General features: G+C 37.8%; 2 protein-coding genes across 8 annotated transcripts in view; one reads left to right on the top strand and one right to left on the bottom strand.

Annotated features, from left to right (window-relative positions):
- The window catches only part of SLCO1C1 (solute carrier organic anion transporter family member 1C1), a 111,342-nt gene that overhangs the window by 39,912 nt on the left and 47,444 nt on the right, over positions 1-23,986 (top strand). For 5 of the 6 annotated variants that reach the window (XM_072653568.1, XM_072653566.1, XM_072653565.1 and 2 more), the window contains 2 exons: positions 8,170-8,415; positions 9,182-9,346. In XM_072653568.1, coding sequence (XP_072509669.1) covers positions 8,170-8,415; positions 9,182-9,346 — 411 coding nt within the window. Of the gene's footprint in view, positions 1-8,169; positions 8,416-9,181; positions 9,347-9,879; positions 9,914-23,986 lie in introns of all 6 variants that reach the window. The other variant, XM_072653569.1, reaches the window with a different exon arrangement.
- LOC140533617 (uncharacterized) overlaps positions 9,818-23,986 on the bottom strand; it is a 39,079-nt gene continuing 24,910 nt past the window's right edge. Inside the window, exons 2-3 of one of the 2 annotated variants that reach the window (XM_072653573.1) lie at positions 23,746-23,867; positions 9,818-13,425 (exon numbers count right to left, since the gene is read on the bottom strand). In XM_072653573.1, coding sequence (XP_072509674.1) covers positions 12,263-13,102 — 840 coding nt within the window. In that variant the 5' untranslated portion in view covers positions 13,103-13,425; positions 23,746-23,867 and the 3' untranslated portion in view covers positions 9,818-12,262. Of the gene's footprint in view, positions 23,868-23,986 lie in introns of both variants that reach the window. The other variant, XM_072653571.1, reaches the window with a different exon arrangement.

Below are 23,986 nucleotides of genomic sequence, written 5' to 3'. Positions count from 1 at the left end.
TATACAACCAGAAGCCCAGAAAAAAAAGAGAACAAGATAATAACGGTCACTTAAAAAAACTGAGAATTAAAATGTGAAGCTATGATAAGAAAAAGTGGAATGAACTGGCATTTGTAAAATTCCTACAGTTGTTGGCAGTTCTTTTATTAAAGTCCATTAGAAATACAAAGTTGATCATATGAAGTACAGATCTGGTTGTATGGTAACCAGTTAACTCATTCCCCTGGTGAATAAGTATTTTAGAGTTTAAAGAAATGACATGGGAAAGAGATGATTTAAACAAGTGACTGTTTGTGATATTTCTGGGAAACACATCAAATTAATAATCATTTTCTAAAATTTCAATTTAGTATTTCTATTTTCAAATGAGGGATGATAAAAAAGAGACTTCTGTAGGGAGGAGATGCTCAAATATTGTGAATGCATTTTATAGGATGATAGATTAAGAGCTGAAAGAGATCTCAGAAGTTATGTAGGGCAATCCATCATTTTACAGATGAGAAAATTGACCCCTGACATATTATGTGCTCTTCCTGAAGTTCCCTATGGAGTAAGTGACAAAGATGAGATCTGAATGCAGATAGTCTAACTCTAAACCTAGTCTACTGTACTACTTTATAGTTGTTTATAGAATAGAATGAGATAGAAATAGAATGTTTACATTTCAGAATGAAGTGAAGAAATGCATGAGACATTGCAATATGGTAAAAAGATCAATGGACCCTAGTTGTAGCCTTGATTTACCATTAACTAGCTTGTGACTTCTGGCAAGTTATATAACTTTTCTGTGTCCCAGGTTCTTAATGTGTAAACTAAGTGAGATGAATTATATAGTTGTCATAAAATTCTAGTTTTTAAGAAGAAGGATCCTATTCACTAAAAAAATTTTTAAAAATATAAATCACTAATATTTCTGTAGCATTTGTTTTACAATCTTTTTCGTGATAGCGTTCTGAAGTAGAACAATTATTATTCCAACTAAGAGATGAGGAGATTGAGGCTTCAAAGGGTGGATGAATGAAAATGCATTTGTTCAAGAATTTGTTATATGCTAGGCACCATGCTAACCGTGGGGACAGATAACTAGATGTCACCATGCATAGAGTTCTGGACCCTAGAATCTGGAAAATATGACTTCAGATTGAGCCCCAGACGTTTACTAGATGTTTGACATAAAGCATGTCATTTAAATTCTGTCTCAATTTCTTCAGTATGTAAAATGAAGGTAATAATGCCCCCTACTTCACAGGGTATAAAATTCTAGTTTATTAGTATTATTATTATTACTGTTCACATACCACAGAATCTCTGAATTGGAAGGGACTTAAGAGCAAGGGGTGAAAAGTATGGTGATATTGGTGATAGTGGTGATCATAAAGTTTTCACTCAGGCAGCTAGGTGGCACAGTGGATAGGTTGCTTGGCCTAGACTCAAGAGGATTCATCTCCTCAAGTTCAAAATTTGGCCTCAGATGTTAATACTTGCGTGACCCTAGGCAAGTCATTTAGCCCTGTTTGCTTCAGTTTCCTAATTTGTAAAGTGACCTAGAGAAGGAAATGGCAAACTACTACAGTATTTTTGCCAAGAAAACCCAGAGTGGGATCATGAAGAGTTGGACATGACCGAACAACAATGCAAGTTTTCACTCAGTCACCATCAAGATGGCATAGTCCCGTTGTGGAAGTTACAAAGCTGAATAGAATTATTTCCACAAAAATTGGTGGAATGGATTCTGAGGGTTAGGTATAGAAGTTAGTAGGGGGGTTGGGCAACCAAAGAGTAGTATGACTGAAATATTACAATCAATGTGGGTACAGTTGAATATAAAACTTTGATGAAAAAAGATCAACTTAAGAGTGAAACAATGGGAAATATATGGCCTAAAATATGTGGCCATCATTTCTCCCAACCTGAAGTCAATATGAAACAGGGAGCACATGTCCTGTGAATAACTATTTTATATGGAATAGTTTAGGTGGGAATAGGTCCAACATCAGCATTGGCTTTCATTTGTACCGATCTTGATTACTATCTACTAGCATCATGCCCTCAGTTGGCGACTTTCCTTTCTCTACTCTCATGAAGCATATTTGCTCTGTATTTATAGAAATTATTTACCAGTGTAAATGGTGTTTTCCTTCATTAGAATGCTCCTTGAGGGCAAAGATTTTCCTACCTCTCCTCTTCCAGCTCTCTTTTATGTGTTATCTTCCCCTTGAGTGAAAGGAATGGCTTTATCTCTCCATAGTTCAGCACAGTGGCTAGCACATAGTGAGGACTATAATAATTACAAAATAATAACTAACATTTATATAGTGCTTTACAAATAATGTCTCACTTTAGCCTCAGAACAACTCTGGGAGATAGGTGCTATTACCATCCCTATGGTACAGACAAGGAAGCTGAGATAGGGGTTACTTGCCTTTCTCAGGGCCATTCAACTCAGATATTCCTGACTCCAGGTCCAATGATACCATCTAGCTGCCTCTGGTAGATGATTTCTTTCTATCTATCTATCTATCTATCTATCTATCTATCTATCTATCTATCTATCTATCTATCTATCTATTTCTCCCTCCCTCTCTCTCTCTCTCTCTCTTTATATATATATATGTGTGTGTGTGTGTGTGTGTGTGTGTGTGTGTGTGTGTGTGTGTGTATCCTATATACCTAGCATAGCACTGAGCACATAGTAAGTGGAAATTAGTACATGTTAAAAGTAATTGAACTGGGGAAAGGATTCTGGGAAGATGACAGAGTAGGTCAGAAAATTTCAAACTTTCAAGATTTTCCTCCACAGAAGAGATAAAATAACACCTCTGGGCAAACATAGATCCGTGAAAACAAAAAAAGAGTAGGGGCAGAACAGGTGTCCTTCTGGGACAATCTGAGAAGATCTAAAGAAAAATCTAATGACTAAATTTCCTCCCTGTAAAGAGTAAATACCTCCATGCTAAGGTCTGCTTTAACAACAAGTGTCAAGTTCTAGGGTCACCTTGGTTAGGAGTTTGCCTCACCAGGCTACAGGAACTTTTACCCCTGGGACAGTGAGGATAATTGAGCATCAGACCTGGGAAAGATCTAGGGTACCTTTGCTGACAAGGAACACCAGACTTAGCTGTATTGTAGAGAGAGGCAGAGGGGGGTGAGAAGGAACCAGCACATGCCCAGTGAGTACAGAAGCAGTGGGGCAGTATGCCCCTGGCTGTGGGCACTTAGAGGACGTCAGAGGTCAGAGGTACCATTCCCCAAATCCCAGGACTAGAGGTGATTATAAAAAAAAAAACTAAATTATCACACAAAAATGCACAGACAAAGGAGAAAGAATCCAACCATAGAGAGTTACTATGGAAATAGAGAAGATGATGGTTCATCTTCAGAGGATGATGCTGAAGGACAAAAATCCTTTTCTATCCCAAAGAATAATGTCAAATGGTCACCTGCCCACAAAGTATTCATGGAAGAACTTTAAAAAAAACTTTAAAAATAAAATGAGAAAGATTGAGGAAAAATTTAAAAGAAAAATAAGAATAATACAAAAAACCCCAAGAAGATTACAACAAGAAAGTCAACCTTTTAGAGCAGAGCCAGAATCTTAAAGAAGAAAATGACTCCTTGAAAATCTGAAAATCAGAATTGGGCAAGGGGAAGTCAGCAAAGTTATAAGAGATGAAGAAGTAAAAACACAAAATATAAGGAATGGAAACAATAGAAGAGAATGTGAAATATCTCATAAGAAAATAATGAATATAGAGAATAAATGAAGTAGAGAAAACATAAGAATAATTGGACTACATGAAAGTTCTAATACAAAAAGAATCTTGATATAACAATACAATAAATAATTAAAGAAAATTGTCTTGAAGTATTACAACAAGACAGAAAAGTAGAATTAAAAAAAAATCTACCTATCACCTCCTGAAAGAGATCATACAAGGAAAATTCACAGGAATATTACAGTTATTGTAGTTAAATTACAAAACCCCAGATCAAGAACAAGATATTACATGCAACAAGAAGAAAACAATTTACATATGATGGTACTACAATTAGAATCATACAAGACCTAGTGAGGATGATACTAAAACACTGCTGGACTTGGAACATTATATACCAAAGAGCAAAAGGACTGGCCTCCAGTGGAAAATATCATACTCAGCAAAGCTACGCATAATTTTGAATGGGAAAAAATGGCCATTTGATCAACTCTCAGACTTTCAGGACTCTTAAAAAATAAAAAGAACGAACCCTGAACTCAATAGAAGATTTGACATACAAGAGCCAAGAGAAATATAAGGTACATATGATTGACCAATTACAAAGGACTAAATAAGGAAAGACTGTTTACCTTTTATCTATGGAAAATGTAAAACATGTCTAAGATTCTTACTTTTCATTAGGTAGTTTATGAGAAAGATTGGGATAGACCTGGGAATGATATGACTTTAAAAAGTAAAATCATTGGGGTGTGGAGACAAGATGGCAGAGTAGAAGCTGGGACCTTCTACAGCTCTCCCCCCAGGCCCATTAAAAACCTATAAAAAAGAGTTTAAACAAATGCTAGAGTAGCAGAAGCCACAAAATGACAAACTTAAGCAAATTTCCAGCCCATGACAATCTTGAAGGTTGACAGGAAGGCTCTATCACACCAGGCTGGAAGCTGAGTGCAGTTTTGCATGGGTTACTCTGGAGAGGAGTGAGAAAGAGCAGGGCTTAGGGGACTGAATTGCTGCTAGCTGCTGTGGATTCCTGACTTCTGAACCCACAAATGCTAAAGACAGCTTCAAAGGTCAGTGGGAAAGGTCTCTCACCTGACTTAGAAGAGAGTGTGGTCTGGCCCCAGCTCCAGCCCCAGGGCAGGTGCAGCCACTCTGAAACCATGACTGCTTCTGGAGCCCTCCACTAACAAAGCTCAAAAGTCAAGTAATTGACTATTCTTACATTCTTGCTCAAGAGATATTTTCTTATATCATTGTTGACAAAGATGATCAAAACATAGAGCCAGAAGAAGACAAAAAAGCCAAAGCTCCTTCATCCAAAGTCTCTGAGAAAAATATGAATTGGTCTCAGGCCATGGAAGAGTTCAAAAAAGATTTTGAAAATCAAGAGAAGTAGAGGAAAAATTAGGAAGAGAAATGAGAGAGATGCAAAAAAAAAAAAATCATGAAAAAAAGAATTAACAGCATGATAAAGGAAGCCACTCCCTCCAAATGCTGAAGAAAATAACACCTTTAAAATTAGACTTATTCAAATGGCAAAAGAGATCCAAAAAGCCAATGGGAAGAATGCCTTATAAAACAGAATATGCCAACTGGCAAAAGAGGTCCAAAAGCTCACTAAGGAACATAATTCTTCAAAAATTAGAATGGAGCAGATGGAATCTAATGACTTTATGAAAAAACTCAAGAAATTATAAAACAAAACCATAAGAATGAAAAAAATAGTGGATAATGTGAAATATCTCATTAGAAAACAACTGACCTGGAAAACAGATCCAGGAGAGACAATTTAAAAATTATTGGACTACCTGAAAGCCACGATAAAAAAAAAAAAGAGTCTAGACATCATCTTTCAAGAAATTATCAAAGAAAACTACCCTGATGTTCTAGAACTAAAGGGCACAATAAAAATGGAAAGAATTCACCAATCACCTCCTGGAAGAGATTCCAAAAAGAAAACTCCTAGGAAAATTGTAGCCAAATTCCAGAGTTACCAGGTCAAGGAGAAAATATTACAAGCAGCCAGAAAGAAACAATTTGAATATTGTGGAAACACAAGGACTTAGCAGCTTCTACACTAAGAGATTAGAGGGCTTGGAATATGATATTCCAGAAGTCAAAGGAGACAGGATTAAAGCCAAGGATCACCTTCCCAACAAAATAAAATGAAATAGAGGACTTTCAAGTATTTTTGATGAAAAGACCAGAGTTGAATAGGAAATTTGACTTTCAAACACAAGAATCAAGAGAAAGATGAAAAGGTAAACAGGAAAGAGAAACCATAAGAGGCTTATTATAGTTGAACTGTTTACATTCCTACATGGAAAGATGATGTTTGTAACTCATAAGACCTTTCTCAGTATTTGGATAGTTGGGGGGGAATATATATATATATATATATATATATATATATATATATATATATATATATATATATATATATATATATATATATATATATATATATATATATATATATATGCATATATGTGTATGAAAAAAGAAAATTAAAGGTTGAGAGGAATGTACTAGGAGAAAGAGAAAAGGAGAGGTAGAATGTAGTAAATCATCTAACATAAATAAGGCAAGAAAAAGCTTTTATAATGGAGAGGAAGAAGTGGAAGGTGAGAGGGAATGAGTGAGCCTTCCTTTCATTGGATTTGGCTTCAGGAGGGATTAACATGCACACTCAATTGAGTATGGAAGTTTATGTTACCCTACAGGAAAGCAGGGAGGAAGGAGATAAGAGAAGGGGAATAATGGAAGGGATGGAAGATTGGGGGAAGGAGTAATTGGAAGCAAATTCTTTGGTAAAAGGACAGGTCAAAGGAGAGAATTAAATAAATGGAGGGTGGGACAGGATTGAGGGAAATATAGATAGTCTTTCACAGCATCACTGTTAAGGGGGTGTTTTGCATGACCACACATGTATAACCTTTATCTAATGACTTGCCTTCTCAATGAGGGTGGGTGGGGAGGAGGGAAGGGAGAGAATGTGGACCTTAAAGCTTTAAAAATGAATGTTAGAGATTAGTTTTGCATGCAACTGGGAAATAAGATATATAGGCAATGGGGTACAGAAATCTCTTACCCAACAGGAAAATAGAAGGGAAGGGGATGGGGGAGAATGATAGAAGGGAAGGCAGATTGGAGGAAAGGACTATTAGAATACATGCTGTCATGGGATGGGAGTAGGGGGGGAAATGGGGAGAAAATTTGAAATACTAAATTGTGTGGAAGCAAATGTTGAAAACTGAAAGTGAATAAATTTATATGAACAAAACCAAAAAAGTAAAACCATTTAAGAACAGCTAAAAGAGTAAACATTTTACACAGATGAGGTGCAAGAGGAAGAATCAATACAGAGGATTTAGATGGGGAAGAGGGGCTGTTAATTCTGGAAACCTTATTTCATCAGGAATAGGTTTAAGAGGAGAAAATACATATCCATCTAGAAAAGCATAAAACTCTTCTAAATTTAAAAAAGAAATAAAACTCTAATGGAATAGGGAGGAAGGAGAGGATAAAGGATGAATCTTGAGAGAGGAGAGTAAGGGAATAAGTTATAAGGGGGGTATAGAAAGGTGTTTAGATTAATGGGATTGGGAGGATAAGGGAGGGAGCTCTAGAGAGGAGGAGGACAGAATAGGTCAAAGAAGTGTACAAAAGGGTGCTTAGATTTAGGGAAATGGAAGGATAAGGGAGGGATTGCTGGAGTTGGGGTAGGTTAAATAATAGGAGGGTAAGGTAGCAGATAGAAGATAGAAAAAAAATAGAATAAAAGAGATATGTACAACCATAAAAACAAGACTAGGAGCAGAATATCTTCAGGCAAGTATACGTTTATGTATGTGTATGCACATACACACATACATATACATGTACATATACATATATATATCAGTACCTATATATAAATATATCCATGCTCAATTGTAGCCTTGATGTGGCAGGAAAGAGGAGGAAGGGGGGAAATGAGTAAAATAAAAAGTGTATGAAAACAAAAGAACATCTACAAGGAAGCAAAGAAAAGATGGACAGCTTTCAACTTAACACACAGTATTTAATATATAGTCTTTCTTGAAATAATAAGTTATTGTTATATATTTTCAATCCTCTCCTATGTTCTGCTGTGCACATGACATGTTTTTCCATTTCTTATTTTATATTTGTTTGTTTCTTTTTCTTTTCTTATATGTATTTAAATTTTAGTATCTGTCTAAAAGAAAAAAAGAAATTCAATTGAATTGAACATGATCCAAATAATTCTTAATTCTTTTCAAATGAAAAAATAGTGCTATTAGGAAGAAAGAAATGTTAACATTAAAAGCTAATGTGGGAACATTGAGCCTCTGTTTGATTAAGGATCAAATTTTTGGTGGGTAGTGGTGGTGGTGTATTAAATAAATTTTGCTATGTGGACAACTCAGTTATCCTCTTTCTCTTTTAGATGACCTAGCCATTGCTCCAAAGGACACACAATGGGTAGGTGCCTGGTGGCTTGGTTATTTAATAGCAGGAGCCCTAAGTCTTATTGCAGCTGTGCCTTTCTGGTTCTTGCCAAAGACTCTCATGAAACATGGAAGCAGGAAAGCTTCCATTTCCTCTTCTGAAATATCAAGGTTTATTGTTGAAAATCCTAAGGAATATCACACACACTATCAAGAAAAAGTGTCAATGCTAGAAATGGCAAGAGGTGAGTAAAATCCCAGATTTTTAAAAATATTCTTTAGATACTTTATGTATGGATCAAAACTAAATGTTTCATGGTGTGTGTGTCTATGGGGGGGGGGGGGGTCACACTGAGCCTAGAAAGGAAAGAAGAACTTCAAGAAGGGGAGGTAAGAGGATGTTCTAAACATGGGACATAAAGTGAACAAATGAATGGAGGCTGAAGAGGCCAGAACAAGATCAGTTTAATACAGGATGGAAAACTATTCATATGAAAGAAGACTCAATAGGTCAAATGGAGACAGAATGTAAAAGGGCTTTGAGATCTATGATAAGGACTTTGTAATTTACTATATGCAAACACATATATAATTATATTACACACACACATATATATTACTATATATATTATATAATAAGCAATTACTAACAATTTTTAAAGAGCGAAGAAGGGAGACATGATTTAGTGAGACTACTACATTGGAAAGATAATTCTGGTAATTGTAGATTGAAGAGGGAAGAGATTGGAGACAGATCACTTAGGAGTCCATTACAAAAGTATATGTAAGGCTGAACCAAGACAATATCTATGTGAGTAGAAAAAAAAATATGTGGGGAAGAAATTTTAGCTTTGAGAAGACTGGCAACCAAATGAATTTCTCATGTGGGGGACAGGGGAAAGTTAAAGTTCACTCTCAGGATGATAGAGAACAGAAAAACTGATCAAAGCCTATCTCATCTTATTTTTTTTTTTTTTTTGGTAACTGGTTCATGTCATTTTCACTTTGCAGATTTTTTGCCTTCTCTGAAGAAGCTTTTTGGAAATCCAGTGTATTTTTTATATTTATGTGCAAGCACTGTTCAGTTTAATTCTTTATTTGGAATGGTTACATATAAACCCAAGTATATTGAACAGCAGTATGGACAATCATCTTCGAAGACAAATTTTGTTATAGGTATGCTTTACTTGATTTTTAGGTCTTTTCAAAACTAAATTTTCTTTTAGGAATATGTTGTCCCATCAGAATTTGAGGGAGGAAAATATCTCAAAATTAAGTCTGTGGATGCTGATATAAAATGGAAATATAAATGTGAGAAAAGCTCTAACAGGACAATGTGTACATAATATTTTGTGTTTATCTCATAGTATGAATAGCTTGCTGATTATAAAGCAGCTGTAAGTGTTAGTAAACTGACCAGACTACATAGGCTGTAGATGTAGACCTGAAAGGAAATTTAGAAGTCATCTAGCCCTGCATTTTTCACTTATAAATGAACAAACTGAAGACCCAGGAAGTTAAGTGACTTTTGCCCAAGGTCACCCAGTTGAGTGGTAGAGCCCAAATTTCAATGCAAATCCTATGATTCCAAGTTCAGCTCTCTTTCCTCTGCATCATACTGAGATAGTTATGTTCAAGCATTAAAAATGAGATACCAAATAGCTCTTTTTATTATCAGCTTATTAATATAGGGGTTAATATTTTTACAGGTAGCCAAAATCTCAACATCATTGCTGAATTTGTGTAAGTAACACTAGGACCAGTGAGTATTGCAAAAAAGAACAAGACCTTACACATTTAGTCCCAGGTATCATTTTACAGATGAAGCTATGAAATGTCTCAGGAATCTGAGACATGGAAAAGTTAAATGACATAGTTAATAAATAACAGAATTGTGCTTCCAACCCATTTCCACTAATCCAAATAAAGAGTTTTTGTCATTATTTCACCAAAGTACAGTTAATGACAAAATGAGTCCCACAAGCAATCAGTAGCATACAGAAATGCATGGAAACAAGCCAGAAGCTCCAAACTAGTAAACAACTTTTTGGAACAAGTGAAACACTTTAGAAAACTGCATTAACTTTTGTGTCCCCAAGGACTGCTTTACTAAACTATGGTTGCAATGTATTAATATTTTTCTAACTAGTTCACCCTCAAAATGATAGAGGTTAGCATAGAAGGATGATCTGTTCTTACTGAGAAATGAAGAAATAAGACTATTTGGATGATGGTATTAGAACTGAAAAAAATCTCGGAAAAATAAGAGCACTGAAACAGGCCATCTGTTGCCTATTAGAATCATCTTACCTGGTTTATTCTTCTCTCAAAGAGAATCTAGGTCTCTTTGAAATGTTAAGAAAAGGTCTCAGGTTTTCCCTCTCCTTTTATGAACATTTATAGACTTTGTCTTTTTTTTCATTAATTAATTAATTTTTAGTTTTTAACATTCACTTCCACAAGATTTTGAGATCCAAATTTTCTCCCCATCACTCTCTACCACCCACCCGAAGAGAGCATTCATTAGCCCTTCCCCCAATCTACCTTCCATTCTCTTATCCCCTTCTCCTCTATTTTCTTGTAGGGCAGGATAGATTTCTATACCCCTTTGCCTGCATGTATTATTTCCCAGTTGCATGTAAAAACAATTTTTAACATTCATTTTTTAAAATTTGAGTTCCAACTTCTCTGCCTCCCTCCTCACCCACTCCCATTGAGGAGCCAAGCAATTTGGTATAGGTTGCACATATGTAGTCAGGCAAAACACTTCCGTAACAGTCATGCAGTGAAAGACTAACTATATTTTCCTCCATCCTATCCTGCCTCCCATTTATTTTATTCTCTCTTTTGACCCTGTCCCTCCTCAAAAGTGTTTACTTCTAAATATCCCTTCTTCCCATTTGCCCTTCCTTCTATCATCCCTCCAGCTCCTGTTTATCACTTTCCCCCCTTACTTACCTGTAGTGTAAGATAGATTTTCATACCAAATTGAGTGTCTCCCCTTCTTTGTTATACGCGGAGCGCACCTGGCTCTAGAGCAAACAGTGGCTGGAGGCTGAGTGGATTAGGAAGGCCTTTAGCATATGAGTACCTTACAACAAGACTTCATTCACACAGAAATCTGCAGCTAGCACAACTGACAAAGGGAGGCATCAAATAAAACAAAGATGAAACTAAATGGCTGAGTTACAACAGGGGAAGTGCAATCAACTAATCCCAAAGCATATTTTAAGAGAAGCAGGTGGTGTAGGCGCCTTACATCACCACTCCCTTAATCTTGCAAATGGATCTATACAGGTGGAAAATTGGTCACCTCCTCCCCACCCAAGTGTCCTGGGTTTGTGATATCAAAGTCCTCATTCAGCTGGCGAAAAAAGGATGCCTAGATGGGAAACTGTCAGCAGCAGTGTCTGCGGTTGTGATGAGGGCTGCTTCCTCTCTGAGCAGCAAGGTTAAAGCTGTCAGCAGCAGGCTCAGGTGGTGTATGATCCTTCTCCAGGGTCTCTGGGCTCTCCGGGGTCTCCGCCTCCTGCGTCTCCGTCGTCTCCGACCTCGGTTCCCACCTACGGATCCTTCTAATGGGAATCCACGCATCACCTTTTCCTGTGGAGACACAAACATACCCTCGACCCCATATTAGTATCTTAAAATGTCTCATAGCTGGAGTAGTGTGTGAGCCTTTTGAGACAGCTGTATCAAGCTCTGATTGTATTAGGCCTCTTAATCTTGGCTCTGATTGTATTAGGCCTCTTGATCTTAGCTCTGATTGTATTAGGCGACCTTTTCCCCTTCTTTGTTTAGCGAGGATCGCCTTCAAGGTAAGATTGATAAGAATGCATACTGGCTCTTTACTTAGGTATAGCTGCTGCCAGGTGCTTACAAATGCTTCATTAACATCTGTAAGGAACCTGACTTTCCCAGATTTTTTCTTTATAACAAACACAGGAGCATTCCAGGGTGCTAATTGCTCCTTAACCAGTATTTGTAATGCCTGGAGTTTTTCTGAAGTCAGAGACCATTGCGCCACCCAAATCGGGGTGTCTGACTTCCAATTCAAGGGTGGGGACTCCAGTACAACAGCAATGGCCCTTACTAAAAATTTGATAGCTTCATCCCGAGGCGGCTAATAGCCATTCCGGCAATCAAAACATAATCGGAGGCTGAGTACTGTAATTGATTTCCTGTAGCCTCAAACTGCCCTGTTCCTGTAAATTGCTGATAAGCCTTGGGGGCGTGAGCCCCTAGCCCACCGGTAGTGCTCTTTACCCTCTGAGAAAATTCTGATACCCAAATCACATTCTGCCCAGGGGTAAGGCAGGCTCTGGCTAAGCTCTTCCAGTCATTAGGAGTCAGAATGAACTGACCGCTGAGAGTTTCAAGCATGGCTATAACAAAGGGTGAATTAGGGCCATGCTTGGTACAAGCCTCTTTAAGAGTCGCCACTCTCTTCCACTCTATAGGTATGTGGCTCCTCCGAACCCCACCGGGGACACTGGGGTCCGCTATTTCTAACACAGGAAATGTCCCTACATCTTCTCCATTCTCTATAGCCTTTCTTATTCCTTTTTCCAAACTGGACTGTGGCCCTGAACTGTCTGACCAATGGAGCAGGTTATAAGGAGGCACGGAGGGAAGGCACGGCGTATTCTCCCCTGCCTCGCCTTTTCCATCCGCTAGATGGAGCTCCGAATCTATTTTTTCTTTACGCTCCTTAACTTTCCGCTGAACTTTCTGCTTGCCTGGGTCCTCCCCTCCCCTCTCTCCGCTTCCACTCTTATTCCAATCCCGCCCTGGCCTCTCCGGCCCTTCCTTACAAAATTCTCGGAGGTCGTTTAACTCTATTGTGACCCCCGCCTCCCTGCCTTCCCTGTGAAGTGTCTCAGCCCAGACCTCCTGTTCCTCTGGCTTTATTACTGGCAATTGATTCCTCATCCCTCCCCTTTTCCCAGGGGTTTGGGAAGCTTCTCTCCCCTTTCTCTCCTTCCAAATCTAGGATTCGGGACTCGCTTCTTTCACAGCCCCTTCCGGGTGTACCCCAAAAGCACCCAGGATTATCTACGCTCCCAGTCCCTGTTCGGGCGCCAACTGCCAAGCCTAGAGGCCTGTATTGGGCTACCGGAGTCTTCCTCACCTCACCTCCCGAGGTCTTCGGCTGGCCACGCCAGATGCACGTATGAGAGAAAGGATGTTCCAGAGTCAAACAGGGGTTGAGCTTTATTACAGGGTTTCGGTTACAAGTGCAGGGGGTCTTCTTTCTTAGGACGAAGAGGGGAAGATTTCCTAAGGAGGCTAAGCTTAAGGGATTGGAAGTAGAAGTACAAGCGGGGAGAGAGGGGGAGGGGAGAGAGGAAAGAAAAGAAGCGGAGCCCTACTTTTCTCTTTGGCTCCACACGTGCTAAGAGAGCTTTTAGGCTTCCTCAATCCTACTTAATCTTCAGCCACACAGTTTGCATCTCAATACCGTGCTGTTAGGTAACTAGGTGTGCTCCAATCCGGGACAACCTCGAGGGCAGGGAGACTCCACCCATCAGGTATCTCCGGGGGAGAGGCGGAAATACCCGAGCTAGCCGAGCTAGCTCAGTCTGACCTTCTCGAACCCCCGCTGTTCATGGAGGGCCTCGTAAGACTCTAAGATTTAGAAGTCCCACTTTTACCTGCCCGAGACTGTCCACACGGAATTGAGCTTCCAGTCCCAACAAGTGTCCATGTCATTCCCTCCTTAAGCCAAATCCTATGAGAGTAAGATTCACTCTTTCCGTCTCACCATTCACCTCTGCCCTTTGACTGAAAAAGCTTCTTCTTGCCTCTATTATGTGAGAGATGATTTACCCCATTCTGTTTCTCTCTTTCACTTTCTCCCAAAATATCCTTCTCTCACCCCTTAATTTAATTATTTAGATATCATTCCTTCATATTCAACTCACCCTGTGCCCTCTGTCTATATGTATATAATCCCTCCAGCTACCCTGGTACTGAGAAAAGTCTCAAGAGTTACAAATATTATCTTTCCATACAGGAATGTAAACAGTTCAACTTTAATAAGTCCCTTATGATTTCTCTTTCTTCCTTACCTTTTCATGCTTGCCTTGATTCTTGTGTTTGAAAGTCAAATTTTCTATTCAGCTCTGATCTTTTCATCAAAAATGCTTGAAAGTCCTCTATTTCATTGAATGATCAATTTTTCCTCTGAAGTATTTTACTCAAGTTTTGTTGGGTAGGTGATTTTTTGGTTTTAGTCCTAGCTCCTCTGACCTCTTGAATATCATATCCCAAGCCCTGCAGTCCCTTAATGTAGACACTCCTAGATCTTGTGTTATCCTGATTGTTTCCACAACACTTGAATTGTTTCTTTCTGCCAGCTGGCAACGTTTTCTTCTTGACTGGGGAACTCTAGAATTTGGTTACAATATTCCTTGAAATATTCCTTTTGGGAGTTCTTTCAGGAGGTAATTAGTGGATTCTTTCAATATTTATTTATTATTCTTTCAATATTTATTCAGAACCCTATGGTTCTAGAATATCAGGAAAGTTTTCTTTGATAATTTCTTGAAAAACGATGTCTAGGGTCTTTTTTTTTGATCATGGCTTTCAAGCAGTCCAATAATTTTTAAATTTCTTTCCTGGATCTATTTTTCAGGTCAGTTCTTCCAATGAGATATTTCACAGTTTGCTTTATTGCCCTTTTTTATGAAGAATGCTTTAAAATTGTATTTAATATTAAATACTAAGAAGGTCTTACTAGGTTCATTCTTGCTGCTTCTTGCTGCTATGTAAAAACGCTAATGATTTTTTTTCTTTTATATCTTGACATTTTACTGATACTATTGATTGGCTTGACAACTTTCTTTTCTGATTTTCTGGGTTTTTCTAAGTAAACTATCATATTTTATGCAAAGAGGTTTAATCTCTTTCCAGATATTTATACTTTTATTTTATTGTTCATGTCTTATTAGTAGTAACAATATATCTTGAACTGTGTCAAAACAGTAGTGATATCCTTTTATTAACTCATATACTGGGAAAGCTACTCTATCTCAATGCCAAATAATGTTCATTTTTGGTTTTACTTATGTAACTTTGATCAAATTATGTAAGAGCTCTTCAATGCTTATACTTTTTAGGTGTCTCAGCATAAATTATGTATTTTTGTCAAAGCTCTTTTCTGTATCACCCATCATAAAGTATAGTTTTGGTTTTGTATCATTGATGACACCAATATTTCTGCTAACATTTACCATTTTAAAATCCCTGATATAAATCCAACATGGTGACAATGAGTTTTGGAGGGAAAACTTTGCCATAGTCCTTTTGCAGGATTTTATTTTTAAAATTTGATGTGTACATTAAATTCTACCTTCCTCCTTCCCTGTCCCCTCATTGAGAAGGCAGGCACTTACTATAGATAACACATGTGAAGTTATACAAAACATATTTCCACATAAGGCATGTTGAAACAGAAAATAAAGACAAAAAAAACCAAGAAAAATAAACAAAAAAATATGTTTAGATCTGAATTCAGACTCCATCAGTTTTTTCTGTGGAAATACACAGCATTTTTCATCATAAGTTCTTTGTAATTGTCTTGGATCATTGTATTCTTCAGAATAGATAAGTCATTCACAACTGATCATCTTGAAAACATTGTTGTTACTAGGTACAATGTTCTCCTGGATCTTGATACTTTATTTTGAATGAGTTCATATAAGTCATTCCAGTTTTTTCTGAAAGCATCCTGTTCAACATTTGTTATAGCTAAATAATATTCCATACTATCATATTACCACAACTTCTTCAGTCATTCTCTAATTGATAGCCATCCCCTCCTTTTCCAATTCTTAGGCACCATAAAAAGAGCTGTCATAAATATTTTTGTACATGTAGGTACTTGTCCTTTCTCTTCTAACTCTTTGGATATGGACCTAGTAGGGGTATAGCTTGGTCAAAATGTATGCACAGTTTTGTAACCATTTGGACATAGTTCCATATTGCTCTTCAGAAGGAGAATCAGTTCATATCTCCACCAACAGTTTGGTGGTATCCCAAATTTCCATATCTCTTCCAACATTTTCCACTTTTATTTCAGTCCAATTAGCCAGTCTGATAGCAGTGAGATGATACATTAGAATCTATTTAATTTGCATTTCTCTAATTAATAGATTAGAGATCAATAATCAATGTGCAACATTTTCTCTTATGACTATAGATAACTAATTTCTTCTGAAAACTACCTCTTCATAGTCTTTGGCCAATTATCAATTGGGTAATGACTGATATTCTTATAAACTTGGCTTTGTTCTCTATATATTTGAGAAATGAGACCTTTATCAGAGAAGTTTGCTGTAAATTTCTTATGCAGTTTCTGACCTCGTTTCTAATCTTGGCTGGATTGGTATTCTTTGTGCAAAACTTTTCAAATTTGATGTAATGGAAATTATTGATTTTACATCTCATAAAGCTCTTTATCTTTTCTTTGGTCATAAATTCTTCCCTTTTCTATAGATCTGAGAGGTAGAATATTCCATGCTCTCCTAATTTACTTATGACATCACTCTTTATATCTAAAATGATATACCCATTAGATCTTATCTTGGTATGTGGTATGAGATATTGGTCTATACAAAGTTTCTGCTAACCTGCTTTTCAATTTTCCAAGCAATTTTGCTCAAATAGTGAATTCTTGTCCCGAAACCTCAGATCTTTGGATTTATCAAACACTAGATTGCTAAGGTCATATACTAGTGTGTGCTGTGTAACTAACAAATTCCACTGATCCACCACTGTATTTCTTAGTCAATACCATGTTGTTTTCATGATTCTTGATTTATAATACCATTTAGATCTATTACATGTAGGCCACCTTCTTTCACATTTTTTCATGCATTCCCTTAATATGTTTGACCTATTGCTGTTCAAGATTAATTTTGATATCATATTTTCTAGTTCTCATAAAATATTTTTTGTTATTTTGATTGTTGTGGCCATGATTAAGTAAACTCACTTAGTCTACCCATGAGCAATGAACATTTTCCCAGTTATTTAGATTTGACTTTATTTGTGTAAAAAAATGTTTTGTAATTATGTTTATATAGTTTATGGGCTTGACTTTGCAGGTCAAACATGTATAACTTTCTGATAATGTGGATAATGATGGGTTTTCTGGGTTTCCTATATTGGACTGTGCTCTCCTTTTACCTAAGTGATATAGACCTTTCTTGTTGATCTTCTAAGTCTCCCAGGCTAAAAGACCACTCCACCCCATCTTTTCTCTGACACTGATATTCCAGAATTTGTTCTGGGGCACTATCTTATGATTGTCTGGAGATGAAAAAGAAAGGGCTATAGCAATTTACTGCTTACTCTGACATCTTGACTCCCAGGAAACTCCATCCCTTTTGTGTCTCTGTTTCAAGTTTTTTCTTGTAAACAATATATTGTTGGATCCCGCATTTTAATCCTTTCTGCTTCCACTTTCATTTTATGGGTGAGTTTATTCCATAAATCTAACTATGTATTTCCCTCCATACTATTTTTCCTACTTTTCCTTTTCTCTTTTTACCTTTTCCTTCTTCAAAAGTCTGTTTTTCTTCTGACAATAGCCTTCCTTAATCTATCTGCCTTTTTAGCAGTACACTCCCTCCCACCTTCTCTAATCTTTTTCCATAACTTACTTCCCTGTAGAATGACATAGATTTCTATACTCCATGGAGTATGTGTTATTCTCTGTTTGAGCTAATTCTGATGACTGCAAATTTGAAGTGTTGACTATTACCACCACTCCTTCTTCTCCTCCACTGTGAAAGCTCTTTTGTGCCTCTTTTATGTCAGACAATTTTCCCCATTCTTCTTCTCCCTTCACCTTTGTCTCAGTGTATCCCTCTTTCTCACCCTTCAATTTCATTTGTTAAAAATTGTCCCATCAGAGTCAATTCAAAAACATGCTCTCTGTCCATATATATATATATACTCCTTCTGACTGACCTAACAATGATAAAGCTCTTAGGAGTTAAAAGTATAATCTTCTCACATAGGAATGTAAACAATTTGACCTCATTGAATCCCTTATGAGTTCTCTCTGATGATCTTTTTATGCTTCTCTTGAGTCTTGTATTTGGAAGTCATATTTTCTATTTAGATCTAGTCTTTTCAATTTGAATGTTTAAAAGTTTTCTATCTCATTAAATATCATTTTTCCCCTCTGAAGTATTATACTCAGTTTTTCTAAGTAGGTCATTCTTGGCTGTAATCCTTGTTTCTAGCTTCCCAGAACTTTCTTGATTGCCCCTGTCACCATAATTGTTTTTTATGATCATATTCTTGTTTGCTCATTTTTCCTGCTATTTCTTGACTTTTAACTTTATGTTAAATCGGGGCTCTGATTCTGGTATTGAGGGGTCACTGTCCCAACTTTCAGTTGGTTTTGGTGCTGCTATTTTTAGAGGTAGTTCTGGGGGCCAGTCAGTTTTTAGTGCTTCCAAGGTGGCATGGTTTAAGGAGAGGTGTGGTCACTGGTCTCTTGGCCTGTGCTCTGGCCCTTACCCTGTAAACATAAAGCTGTAGCTACATATGCAAGTGCTCTTCTTGGCCTTGAAACTATAATCAAGTCCTCTGCTCTCCTGTAGCTGCAAAGCTCCTAGTGCTCCCTTCTGCTTTGCAACTGACACCAGGGTCATTATTCCCTTGTGAGTGACCACAAGCATTCTTCTCCACTCTGGAACTGTGACCAGGACACTATTCCCTTGTGTGGCAAGGATTAGTGTTCCTCTTCACTGTGGAACTGGGACCTGGAACTACATATTGGCAATGGAACTGGGTCCTGCACCCAATGCCAGTAAAGAATCCCCTATAATATCCTTTAGGCCAGTTGTGCAACCCCTTGACCATATATGGGCTGAGGTCTCTAAACTTTTACTGCCTTTCTTACAGCTGCCTCCCAATGCCTCTCCTGCGACCACAGTGGGGTGCCTTGTGTTATGCTCAGGGTTTGACCCACACTTTGGTGTGACAGTCCTTTCCTATGACCTCCAAATCATCTTGGACTGTAATTGTTTTACCCTGCTCTTTTGTTGGCTCTGCAGCTCCAGAATTAAATTTCAGACAACTTTGTGTTGTGTGCCTTTTTAAAAATGACAGGAAAAGATTTAAATCAGCCTTTTGGCTCAAAGATTTAAATCATCATAGTTATCAGATATAACTTGTTGAATGGAGAAAGGAATTTTTGTACCCCCTCAAGTATAAGTTACAGGTTATAAATCCCTATTACACAAAGACTAAGCATTTATTAAGCACTTACTATGTGCCAGGTACTAAGCTTACTGCTGGAGACAAATAATGTCAAGAAAAGGCAGTTCTTCCCTCAAGGATTTTATATGGCAATGGGGAAAGATAATATATAAAGGGGTATTAAAAAGGAAGTATAGAGGCTAGAATGGTTCACGGGGTAGAATACAAGTTTCTGGTAGAATAGGTACAAGAAAGAGGAAGATGACAGTAGAATCGAGGCATCTTGGTTTCTCTATTGTTTCATCCTCAGAATTCAACATTGATACTCAAGTTTTAATTATTTTCATGGTGATATCTTTTGCAAGTATTTATTATTACTACTAAAATACACAATGACCAAATAACCCATTAATTGTTTCCTGTTGTTGTTAGGCATATGATAAATACCACTTATTCAACTCCTTTCTTTGCCTTTCCAAGAAATATATGTGTTATTTTTCTATTTCCTTGCATCTTATTTCTTTCTGGCTTAGCAAGAATATCAAGATTCATATGACTCAGTTTATCAATAATATGTTCTCTTCTTTGTCATTGGACAAGGATTTCATATTTTGAATACTAAAATCAATTTCAAATTCATTGATAGTCTAAAAACTGTATAATTCTTGGTACCCTGTGCCCACTTCTTATCAGTGGAAAGGGGCCATATGGGTCTGAAGGCCATCCAGCACTTCTATGCCTCTACTTCATGGACTTCCTTAGTCATGTGTCTCTTCATGAGGATTATGTTGGTTCTCAGAAAACAGACTAGATCTGTCTCTGGGACTGACTACTGAAAGTCTTTCTTGCTTGCTAGAACCTCCCAGAACTAATGCTCTACAAGTATAGACTATGAGAAGCCAGGCTTAGCTCCCACCATGAAGAGGCATTGAAGTTGGGCTTTGTGGGGTTTATTAATGCCATTCTTAAAATGTGGCACCCAGAACTGAACATAATCTACAGATTTGGTCTGACCAATACAGAGTAGAGCAGAACCATCTCATCCTCATTTCTGAGCTCTAGGTCTTTTAATGCTATCTTTTGTGGCTGCTGACTCATGCTGAATTTATAGTCCACTAAAACAAGCAAGTCCTTTTGAAATGAACACCTTTCTTGGCATGGTTCACAGCTATGGTAGTTTTTCAAAACCAAGTATATGACTTAACGTTTACCACGTCTAAATTATATCATACAATACTCTACCCAATGTGAGTTCTCTAATTAAATGCTTCAGTTTTGTGACATTTATACCTTTATCCAAATTATTGATGAAAATGTTAAACCTCACAGGGCCAAGCACCAATCCCTTGGGCACCCTACTGGAAGCTTTCCAAGTTGATGACAATTTGTTAGTATTTGTTCCTTGGGTCTGGCCACTCTGGTATACTTTGATTATCTTAAACTTCCTCCATATTTTCCAGAAAAAAAAAACCAAACATGAGTCTTCATCAAATATATTGCCAAAATCAAGATGCCACTTTAGGAAACTTGTCACAGAAGAGACTATGGCAAAGTTGGCTTGATTTCCTTTTACTTTGCAGGTAGAATCCTTAATGCCTTGGTCTAACATGTCTCTGGCTGGCCTGAACTCTTTGACCAGGAGTATAAATTATTGCCTCTCAACAGTGTCAAATCCTTTCTGAAGAAGAAGATCATAAAGGGAAATAAAGTCCATATTTATGGAGCTGAGATTTTGGGGAGGGGATATGTTTTTCTTTCCTCTGAGCTCTCATCAGAGAGAAAAATTAAATAGATTTGGTTATATTTCTCATCCATTCCCTCATACTGCTGTGGCTCCATACTGCCTATGTTCCTTCTCTGCCACTAGAGGGGAATAAACTACTGCTTAAAGCTTTATAATAGTCCTTGGGAAAAACTATAGGAAATCACTTATCAAACTCTAGGTAATTCTTCCTGGGCTACTTGCTTGGACTAATGGTTTGAAAATCATATGCTAGTCAGAATAGCCCTTTCAGAAGATTGTGCCATCCTCAGAGGGAGCCTGTTAAATTGCATTTTAGACCTATTGATCATTGAGATTCTAGGCTTATACCATGCATAGAAAGAAATACACTGGCTTTTGAATAAAGAGAAATGGGTTTTACTCTTTGCATTGCCACTACCATGCTGTGGGACACTAGTGTCAGTTCAAACTTCTAAGTCATGTTTGACTCTTTACCCGCTTTCATGTCCTATTATCTAATCAGGAACCAAATCTTGCAGATTCTACCTTCATAAAATCTTTTCTATTTCTTTATTTCCTAGTCACCTAAGTGGCTCACCTAGTCACCACTCTGGTGTGGGTTCTTATCACCTCTTATCAGAATTACTGCAATAAGTTTCTAATTGATTTTCTAGCCTTAAGTCTCTCTTTCTTCTCTAACTATCATATGTCAGATTGCCAAAGCGATATTCATAAAGCACAAGTCTGACAGCCATTCCTCTGGTCAAAAAGCCACAGTGCTTTCTTACTGCCTTTAAGATCAAATATAACTTGTTCTTCTCAATCTGGCTTCAGCCTACATTTTCAGAATTTATATTTATTGTTGTTCTTCATTCACTTGACTTCCAGCCAATTTAAGCTATTTGCTATTCATTCTATGTAATAATTCATGCCCTGTTCTAACACCTGCCCATCCAGGTATAGTATAGTGTAGACCACAAACATTCTTCATAAAACTATTTTTTTTCCTTATTAGATAATTAAGCTAAACTCTTTTCAATGAATATAGATCTCATTTAGAAGGTGTAAGGCCAAGCAAAGTAGAATCTTTTGCTGTTTTTGTTTTACTAAAAGTACCTCTGATTGAATAGTGTGATTAAAGATCTTCCCTACCCTTTGATGGGCCTGCCCACTGAAGGAAGCTTGATTAGTGGAGTTGTTTTGTAGGAGGGTCACCAGTACCTTTTGTTTTTTTCTATTGAGGCAATGGGTCAGAGGGTTATACCCTCTGACTCTGAAAAGTGTATAAAGACTCTGAGGGTGAGGTTTTACTTTGGGGCTTACTGACTGGAAGTGTTTGTTTGGCCAGAAGAGGACTCTGGGAAGCCACTAAGGAGTCCTGTGGCTTGGAAAACCCAGATGTTAGTGCTTCCCTCTCTGGTAACTATGGTCAGACAGTTGGACTTGTCTGTTGAATTATGATCAGTTAGAGGAAGCCACTATGTCTGTTGACTTTTTGATTTCTCTGTATTTTCTTTGAGTTTCATGGTGCTGACTGCACTGAACTAAGTGAATGATATATGTGCTTGGTTAAAAGAATGATACATGTGCTTCATTAAAGTGATTGTTAACCCCTCAAAAGTTGCCTTTCTTTTATGAATACAGATCCAAGAACCTGTGATAGCAGGGCCCCTGTGTATTTTGGGGTATTTACTGATATGCCTGTTTCGATACTTTGGCAATTTTTTACCCACTTTCAATCATGTTCTTCTTCCTAACCTGCTCCCTTTCAAAACCTGGGTTCCTTCAAAGTTTATCTTGATGGGGTGCTGGGTTGCACGTACTTGGGCCCCAATTCTAAAATCACATTTCTCTTTAAAAATCACATTTCTCCCTAGCCTCAAAACACTATCCCAGGCAGTTTCTCTTTCTGGTGGGCTTTGATTAAAGCCCCTTTAAAACTGCTCATACCTTATTTCTTCCTATTTCTGATCTGAAACTGCCTTTAGTAATCACATAAACTAAATAGCATAAGATGTTTCTCTCTTTCTATCTCCTGTCCTCTCATCTGATGCTGCAGCAATCAGAGAGAGGGGAAGACGGAAGGGAAAGAGATAACTGCATTCCAAAGTCCAGCTGCAGTGGAGCTGGTTGCATTAACACACAGATACACACAGAACATATAGAGACAGAACACATATACAGACAATGAGAAGAAGAATCCAAAAACTCAGAGAGGATTGTCAGAAATCCTCTGCATAAATCAGAAGTTTGACTTGGCTCTCCAGACCAAGTGGAGGCCAGGAACACATTCTTTATAGTCTTAGAGACCAAGTTTCCCAGGGGTGAATGGGGGGAGGTTGGCGCATCCTTTTACCTGTAAGCTTTAGAGATGGGTTTAGAGGAGGAAGGGGTACCAACACGGCCTATAATCTACCAATCCTCTCAAAGGCATCTGGATGAGAGAGCAAAGAGTCACTAATCCCCACATTGTGTCCGTTGTCTCAGGGAGATAGTGCCAGAGCCTGTTGAAGGGTCCACCCGATCCCCAGTAAGCCTTCCTAGGTGCTTAAGGGGTGAACCTGACTATAGGGCAAGGAGGAGGAAAGGACTTGGAAAGCTTTAGGGAAAGGGGAAGAGAGGGGAATCTTACCTTGACTTGAAGAATGCTTGAGATCTCAGACTGGGGCCTCATGTTCAGCCCCCAAAATATGATGAGGGCTAGAAAGGGGTTGTGTGACCCCTCCCAAGATGAGGGTACCAGGGGCAGGTCACCTGGAGAAGAATTCACGGACTCAACATTGCTGAAGTCAAGATAAAGATTTATTACACTTTTCAGTGGGCAAGAGTTCTTAGGGAACCTGCAATCTTAAAGGGGTACAGGGAAAGTTTAT

Source organism: Notamacropus eugenii, chromosome 3 (assembly GCF_028372415.1).
Source record: "Notamacropus eugenii isolate mMacEug1 chromosome 3, mMacEug1.pri_v2, whole genome shotgun sequence".
In the NCBI taxonomy this organism is placed as follows: domain Eukaryota; kingdom Metazoa; phylum Chordata; class Mammalia; order Diprotodontia; family Macropodidae; genus Notamacropus; species Notamacropus eugenii.
Note: the sequence above shows the minus strand (reverse complement) of the source record. Positions and strands in the feature narration are given on the sequence as shown.